Source organism: Brassica oleracea, chromosome C1 (assembly GCF_000695525.1).
Source record: "Brassica oleracea var. oleracea cultivar TO1000 chromosome C1, BOL, whole genome shotgun sequence".
In the NCBI taxonomy this organism is placed as follows: domain Eukaryota; kingdom Viridiplantae; phylum Streptophyta; class Magnoliopsida; order Brassicales; family Brassicaceae; genus Brassica; species Brassica oleracea.
The window spans coordinates 38,073,876-38,082,456 of record NC_027748.1 but is presented as its reverse complement, the minus strand read 5'-3'; the positions used below and the strand labels follow the sequence as shown (position 1 = coordinate 38,082,456).

Genomic DNA, 8,581 nt, shown 5'->3' with positions numbered 1-8,581 from the left:
TGGTAACATGCTAAATCTAGAAACTCATCTATATGACTATTTAATCATCATGAAAATGACCATCAAACACCTCTCTTGAAAATGTACGAAATAAATCTGATTTTTTTTGTAATCATTTTATTTTTTTCTCCTTAACCATACTAAAGAGTATATACATATGTTTTTGTAATCATAATTGATTTAGTCGTAATGAATTTTCAAGGCTAGGACAGTGTTTTACAATAAATTTGTTTAGGATAGTTCTAGGCACTTTTTTTTATATAAGGTTTTGAATTATTTGTTAGACAAATATTGACATATGTTAGAAAAAACTGCATTTTTTCAGTTTTTAGAACTTGGCATAATAGTTAAGAAAAGTTTACTCTCCCTCCGTTCCTGAAGATTTTCTACATTTTCATAGATTTTTTTATATTTTAAAGTATTTTGTATATTTTTTAAATATATTAATTAATAATATTTAAATTGGTTAAATATTATTGGTTGATAGCTATTAAAAAACATAATAAAATTAAATAATAAATTTAATTATAAATATTTATTTTATTCGTAATATATGTAAATACTAATAGATGGGGTATTAATTAAAAGAAATCACCTTTTTATAGTTATTTTTCTGTTAATCACAAAGACGCCTGCGGAAACTAAAATATCTACACTAACCATAATCATTCAATTATCTAGATGCTCAGTCAACAACTCGGCGGCCCCTTTGCTCATGCAAGTAGCAAAATTTGAATATTATCCCACTGAAATTATAATAATAGAAAAAATGAAAGAAAAAAACAAATGTAGATTGATACAATCTTATTTTAATAATGTTGACTTACTTTTCATCTTTCTCTGTCTACATTTCTCAAATGTCTTTGCGAGTCTCTTCCCCATTCGTTACATAAACGAACATTACAAACCTCTTCTTCTTCTTCACTCTCATCGCATCTCCTCGCACAACAACAATTCAGATCTTGAAAAAAAAAAATTCTAATAGTGTCGATGAATCGACTTCTCTTCCTTTTCCTTGTCTCTATCATCCTCTCCGGCTTCGCGTCCTCTCAAACCTTACCAAAAGAAGAAGGTATGCATACATATAAGTATAATCATATCGGTGTTATGTACATATTTGAGTCCGTGTTATGATCCTGTGATATTTGCAGTGGATGCTTTACGTGCCGTAGCGACGGCGTTGAAGAAGACTAATTGGAATTTCAGTGTGAATCCATGCGACAACACTTCAACCGTCGGTGGTTGGCGAGACCTTAACGCCGGCAAGGGATTTGAAAACAACGTCATTTGTAACTGCTCCACCATTTGCCACGTCACCCACATGTTCGTTCGTCCCTTCTTCCCTCTCTGTTATAAAAAATAATAATCTCTTCTTTTTCAATAAAAGTTTCACATAATTATTTTTTTGCTAAAAGTAAACACACAATTTTTTATAAAAACATAGAAAGTTGCATTAATATTATTTGTATTTTGTTATACATCATCCAGTGAATATAAAAAGTTGTATAAGAATAATTATATTTTGAATTAAAAATACTTATAAAACAATTTATTAGGAGTCTCATTTTTTTTATTAGACTTGGCCGAAGTAGTAGGGGTTTCATTTTCCAAAGCATAACACGTTTTATTTAATTAAAAGTAGGTTTGGTTTCATTTTCCAAAGCATAGCACGTTTTATTTAATTAAAAGTAGGTTTAGTACTTTAATTGTCCGAATGTAGACAAAATCTATGGCGCAGTCGCTGTTGACCTTCACGCGTCCGTGAATCTGACAAAACTGTTCTTGTTTTTCTGTTTCTTCCCATAATTAAAAACTAATTTAATTATTTTTACTTTTGTGTTGAAATGTTTGGGCTGCAAACATAATGGTCCTATGATTTCAAATCATTACTAAATCCCAATATTTGTTTGTGAAACAGAGTTCTCAAGGCACAAAACCTCCGAGGAATTCTTCCTAAAGAGTTGGCGGGTCTTCCGTTTTTGCAAGAGATGTAAGAAGCCCTCGAACATTCTCATTATTACAATATCTGCCTCGAACGGTATCTTTTTATTAATGAACTTAACTGCCACTTTCTTCTTTCTATTGTAGTGATCTGTCTAGAAACTATCTCAACGGTTCCATTCCTCCCGAGTGGGGAACCTTGCCACTTGAAATGATGTATGTATCTCTGTTCATATACACCTTTTATGTATAGATTGATGGAGTAAACTTTTGGATGATGAAATAATGTAGCTCACTGCTTGGAAACCGAATAAGTGGTCCTATCCCTAAAGAGATTGGTAACATTACAACCCTTACGAGCTTGTGAGTACTCTTCTTTGATCTCTATTTCTTCAACAATGTTTCATACTTTAGTGATACTATCTGATTCGGTTATTTTTGTTTTTTGGAACATTTTTTTAGTGTTGTGGAATACAACCAGATCTCAGGGAAATTACCTCCAGAGCTCGGCAATCTAAAGAACCTTCAAAGACTGTAAGAATCTTTGTCTAAGTTCTCTTTTTATCAAGAGTTATTGGGTCTTTACTAGTATTGAGACTCTGTTTTCTCTTTGCAGCTTTGTTAGCTCGAACAACTTGAGTGGGGACATCCCAAGTACATTTTCCAAACTTACTAATTTGACTGATTTGTAAGCATTCCTCTGCTTTTCTTTGATGCTGGAACATATGTTTTTTTACTGGAGACACTAACTTTTTTGGTTGCTTATATTGTTCCCTTGATTTTTAGCCGTATAAGTGACAACCAGTTCACTGGTACTATACCAGATTTCATCCAGAACTGGACAGGGCTTGATAAATTGTAAGCAATCCTTTCATTATAAACAAACATTTTTCGCGTTTTCGATATCCATATTTATTACTTATAAATGAGTGCAATGTTGTTTCTTTCTGCATGAATCAGGGTTATTCAAGCAAGTGGTTTGGTCGGACCGATTCCTAGTGCCATTGGTACTCTTAAGAGCATAACAGACTTGTAAGTACACCAACTTCACGTGTTGTTGTCGCCACTTTCGTGGACTCACTATCAGTGATATCCATTGTTGTTTTTTTCAATTTTGATTTTTTTTTTGTAGGAGAATCACTGACTTAAGTGGACCTGAATCTCCCTTTCCACCACTACAAAACATGACATCGTTAAAGTACTTGTGAGTTTCAGCCTTAGACTAGATAAGATTTGGTGAGCTACTGAGCTTAACCTTCCATTTTCTACTTTTGAGCGTTGCAGGATTCTCAGAAGCTGCAATCTTACAGGAGAGTTACCTTCATATCTTGGGCAGAGATTAACATTAAAAACATTGTTAGTAAACCTTTCTTTCTTTCTTTTTTTGCAAACATGAAATCGAATTTTTTTATGAAAAAGAATTTAAGCTGACATTGTGAAACTCGTTGTGCAGAGATCTTAGCTTTAATAAACTAAGTGGACCAATCCCGGCAACATATGGTGCTCTTTCGGATGTAGATTACATGTATGATGTTCTTATCTTCTTCTCTCCCTTCTTGTTTTGTTAAATTTTTGTGTATAAAAGTTTTAAAAAATATTCTTTCGGAATTTGCAGATATTTTACAAGTAACATGTTAACCGGGGAAGTACCAAATTGGATGATAGACAATGGAGACAATGTGTGAGTTTTCTTCAACGATTTATATATATATATATATCACAATTCTTTGTAATCACACAGCCGAATACCACTTTGTTTGGTTACTTACAACTCCTTGTATCTTAAATTGCAGTGATCTTACTTTCAATAACTTTTCCATTGTTCAAAGAACCTCAGAATGTCAGAAGAATGCTGTGTAAGAAGAACAATAAAAATGATCAAACTTCTTTGGCATTCAAATTCTCTATAAATTTTACAGTTTCTTGCTTACTCTTTATACACAGGAATATGTTTTCAAGCACAAACCCGTTGGTGGCAAATAACCAGTAAGTTTATTTATTTTTATTCTCATAACTTACACTTTGGTTCTAACACTAACTAGAATGTTGATATTATGTTTTGTTACAGCTCAAATGTTTCGTGTCTGAGTAGCTACGTATGTCCTAAAAGTAAGTCTTTTGAAGCTATCTATATAAATACAATCACTTGATATCTAGCAGCACATCTGATTAATTTTTTGTTACTACTATTTGTTTCTATAGCTTTCTATGGCCTTCACATAAACTGTGGTGGCAATGAGCTAACAATCAATAAAACCAAGTATGATGCTGATACAAATGAAAGAGCAAACTTCTATGATAGTTTAAACGGTTGGGTTTCTAGCAACACTGGGCACTTCATGGATGATGATCGGTCTCCCAAAGGAGTAACCATTTGGGACAATAAATCACAGCTTAATATAACAGATCCTCGTCTTTATACGCATGCCCGTCTCTCAGCCATTTCCCTCACTTACTACGCCTTGTGCCTTGGGGAAGGAAACTACACGGTTAATCTTCATTTCGCTGAGATTATGTTCAGCAACAACAACACTTATTTCAGTTTGGGAAGACGACTCTTTGATATATACGTTCAGGTAACTTACTTAAAGAAGAAATCTCATAAGTAACACTTTTTAGTTTTTGTCAGAAAAACATAGCATTCAAAGAAAAAAAAATCCAAAATAACATTTATTAAACAATAAAAACACTAAATTCTCTGCATCCTAAACTCTAATCCTAATCCCTTCTCCTAAGTACTAAACTCTAATCACTAGATATATACTCAAATTTATAAATTTATTTTTACCCTTTAATGAATGTTATTTTGGGATTTCTTTTTTTTTTTTGCGGCGAAATTTTGTGATAGGGTTATTTGAGAAAATTTCTTTTACTTGAACTCTAAAAATGCTTGAAAATATTGTAGTGATATAAATCATTTTGGTGTGTGTGGTAATGTGCAGGGTAAACGTGTGGCTAAAGATTTCGATATTGTAACTGAAGCAAAAGGTGCTGGAAGAGCTGTGGTTAAGACTTTCCCGGTTACGATTAGAAATCGGAAGCTTGAAATAAGATTGTTATGGGCTGGTAAAGGAACTCAAGCTATTCCTTCAAGAGGTACATATGGTTCTCTCATATCAGCTGTATCGGTAGATCCGGGTAAGCCTTACTAAACTCTTCTTTGACTGTTTTCTTTTGTTGTTGTTGTCGTCTCTTGACTTTATCTCCCGTGATATTGCTATAGATTTCACTCCACCAAAGGAAGATGGCCCTGGTGGTGGAACCTCTATTGGGGCAGTGGTTGGTGCTGTAATCGCTTCAACGGTGGTTCTTGTGCTTTTAATTGGCGGTATATTATGGTGGAGAGGTTGCTTGAGACCCAAGAGTCAGATGGAGAAAGGTAGACCTAAACAATCTAATTGATTTTGAGTTAATAGTGTCTATAACTGTGTTTCTTTTTCACCTTCAGATTTCAAGAACTTGGATTTCCAGATAAGTTCCTTCTCATTAAGGCAAATCAAAGTTGCCACTGACAACTTTGATCCTGCAAACAAGATCGGAGAAGGTGGCTTTGGTCCTGTATACAAGGGAGAGATGAGTGACGGAACCATTATCGCGGTGAAGCAGCTATCAGCGAAATCAAAACAAGGCAATCGAGAGTTCTTGAACGAGATCGCTATGATCTCTGCTCTACAGCATCCACATTTGGTTAAACTATATGGATGCTGCGTAGAAGGTGACCAGCTCTTGCTTGTCTACGAGTACTTGGAAAACAACAGTCTGGCAAGAGCACTTTTCGGTCCTCCAGAAACTCAAATACGTCTAGATTGGCGAACGAGGCAGAGGATTTGCGTCGGTATAGCGAGAGGATTAACTTATCTCCACGAGGAATCAAGACTCAAAATTGTGCACAGAGACATCAAAGCAACTAATGTCTTGCTGGACAAGGAACTAAATGCAAAGATTTCGGATTTTGGTCTTGCCAAGCTTGATGAAGAAGAAAACACACACATGAGCACACGAGTCGCTGGAACATAGTGAGTTTAACTAATCTATCATAAAAGTTTCAGCTCTGTTTAGGTTTCTTGTAACCAGAGTAAGCTTTTTTTTATTTTCTTTTCGCAGCGGATACATGGCTCCTGAATACGCCATGAGAGGTCACTTGACAGATAAAGCAGACGTCTACAGTTTCGGCATCGTGGCTCTAGAGATTGTTCACGGAAGAAGCAACACAAGCGCACGATCCAAAGGCGAAACCTTCTACCTTCTTGACTGGGTAAGTTATTATCTTTTTCACCTATAAATTATAAAACCTTGAATCTGAATTAGGCTGTTTGAAATGAAAACACGAATTTGATGGTGAATTATTTGAAAAACCTTTATTAGAAAATTAGCATTGAATAAAAACGAACTCGTCAAAAACAATAGAACTAGTTTTTGTGCCTATTTTTGAGTGTTTGTGAATACTTGTCTTATTTATGTGTTTTCAACTATTTATAGGTCGAATTAGCCGACTTATTTCATTTTTACTTAGCTGATTTGACTTTTTCAACTGTTTCCCTTCATGTTATTGGGCCGCGTTCATTTACATGATAGAAGAGGAACATAGTCCATCTCAAACAAACCTCAAACCCTAAACACATTTTGAGTTTGAATCTCATTTTCTTTCACAGGTACACCTTTTAAGGGAGCAAAACAAACTGATGGACGTAGTAGACCAGAGGCTTGGAACAGATTACAACAGAGAAGAAGCAATGACGATGATCAATATAGGGATCCTCTGCACCAGTCAAGTTCCGTCGGACAGACCGTCGATGTCTACAGTGGTTAGCATGCTCGAAGGAAGTTCTACGGTGGATGTTGAGAAGCTTCTTGAAGCTTCGTTCAGCAGAGGAAATGAGAAAGACGAAAAGAGCGTGAGGGCGATGAAGAAGCATTACGCGATTATTAGTGGAGAAGAGATGACGAGTATGACGGATCAGAGTATCAACACCTATGGACCATTCACGTCGTCTTCGACGTCCACTGCCAACGCCAGCGACCTTTACCCTCTGAAGCCTGATTCTGCGTATTGGAATTCTAGAGTTTAAGTGTTATTATGCTTTTGCAAAAAAACATTGTTAAAATATTATTTCTTTTCTGTTTTGGTTTTTGAACTATATTTATTGTATTTAAGACAATTAGAAGATTACTTTTTGTAAACAGAATATTTCGTGAAGTAATGCAATGAATATTTATACAAAACTCAAATTAAACTCTTTGGCTTTTACTTTTCTGAATATAAACGATATTATGGTTTATTAAATTTTATATTAAGTTAAACTTCACTCTGCTTATTGCGATACCATAGATTAATTATGGACTAGAATGAAATTTATTTCCCTACTGTCTGGAGTCATATGCTTGCTGTGTTCCTTATCTTGTGTTGAGTTTCTAACGATGAACATGCGTTGTAATATTTATTTATGATTTAATTATGAATACGGTCCCATGGTTTATCTTCTTTTTTAACATTCTAATTTTCTTATAATTTGTTTTGGCATTACTGTATAATATCTTCTAAAAATGATTGCCTTAGTCAACTATCCTTTCAATAATTTCAATACGTTTCATGATACATTTAATAATAATTATTTTACTTAATTGCTAACCATAACGATTGATTTTGATAGAATAAGTAACAGACAGAATATATTGTTGTTCCTTTTTTTTTTCAACATCGGTTTCTATTCACAAAATGGTTGGCTTGCATTTGTTTAGTATGATCCATCTATAGTGTCGTTTAGGAAATTACTCTATACAAAACTACAACCAAACTTAATGGAATTAATTAAATATCAATTTATAGGTCCACAAGTTTTTCAAGAAGTATGCCTTTTAAACAAAACACAAAGAACGTCTTCACAATTTATTTATGGTGCGAACAAACCGATTAACTCAGGAATGTCATCACTGGCGTAAAACGAAGATTTTAGGTTTGAATATTTCTAGGTTTCATTAATGAATAAGTGTTCCTTGTATAGGGGATTACAAAATAAGTAAAAAGGAAAGTATCCAAAACCTAAACCCATTAGGATTAGGAAAACTACTAATATATAATAATGGAAAGATAACAATTACAAGGAAAAGGAAAGATGGTTTCCTTTTTTCCAAGTCGCCTCTCTCTCTCTATGTCATGGCCAACTCTCTCTAGTTGTATGGGCCGGTTATGGACCGGGCCGGTTATAGACCGGACCGGTTATGGACATCCACTAATTGATTTATAACACTCCCCCTTGGGTGCCATAACCATTCAGGATCGTAGTACCCTTCATGTTGCCTCATTAAAACCTTATCAGGAAAAACCCAGTGGGACAAAACCATGATGAAGGAAAAAGAGTACAACACGTACTACTCCCCCCTGATGTGGACCTCAGTGGAGGTTTCTCCAGTCTACGCATCTGATGCGTGATCTTTCCTGAACGTGCAGGTAAGGAGTAAACAAATCGGCCAAGTTCATTACTGAACCGCAATTGTATTACTTTGACCTTTCCGGTCTCTTCTCATGTCTTCTGACATCGCGTGTGCGTGGTCAAGAAGTGGACCTTTGGCTGTCGACTACTCTTAATTAGGTCGGACAGACTAAACATACTGTGGACAATATATATACTGAGCATGGTAC

General features: G+C 34.9%; 1 protein-coding gene across 1 annotated transcript; it reads left to right on the top strand.

Annotated features, from left to right (window-relative positions):
• The first annotated feature begins 860 nt into the window (after window positions 1-860).
• Window positions 861-7,161, top strand: LOC106316939 (probable leucine-rich repeat receptor-like serine/threonine-protein kinase At3g14840). Its single transcript, XM_013754807.1, has 22 exons — window positions 861-1,072; window positions 1,152-1,323; window positions 1,919-1,990; window positions 2,089-2,157; window positions 2,233-2,304; window positions 2,404-2,475; window positions 2,558-2,629; window positions 2,728-2,799; window positions 2,902-2,973; window positions 3,074-3,145; window positions 3,226-3,297; window positions 3,395-3,466; window positions 3,557-3,622; window positions 3,735-3,797; window positions 3,886-3,927; window positions 4,010-4,050; window positions 4,144-4,517; window positions 4,884-5,079; window positions 5,165-5,320; window positions 5,390-5,957; window positions 6,046-6,196; window positions 6,594-7,161. Exons 1-22 carry the CDS (start codon window positions 991-993, stop codon window positions 7,008-7,010), a joined length of 3,045 nt encoding a protein of 1,014 aa, XP_013610261.1. The 5' UTR covers window positions 861-990; the 3' UTR covers window positions 7,011-7,161.
• The last annotated feature ends 1,420 nt before the right edge of the window (window positions 7,162-8,581 follow it).

What these genes read in the sequence shown, in the direction of transcription:
- LOC106316939 (XM_013754807.1), top strand. Translation starts at nt 991, where the DNA reads ATGAATCGACTTCTCTTCCTTTTCCTTGTCTCTATCATCCTCTCCGGC. An exon ending in ATTACAACCCTTACGAGCTT is followed by an intron (nt 2,305 to 2,403) that starts GTGAGTACTCTT and finishes ACATTTTTTTAG; the next exon opens with TGTTGTGGAATACAACCAGA. An exon ending in TGGACAGGGCTTGATAAATT is followed by an intron (nt 2,800 to 2,901) that starts GTAAGCAATCCT and finishes TGCATGAATCAG; the next exon opens with GGTTATTCAAGCAAGTGGTT.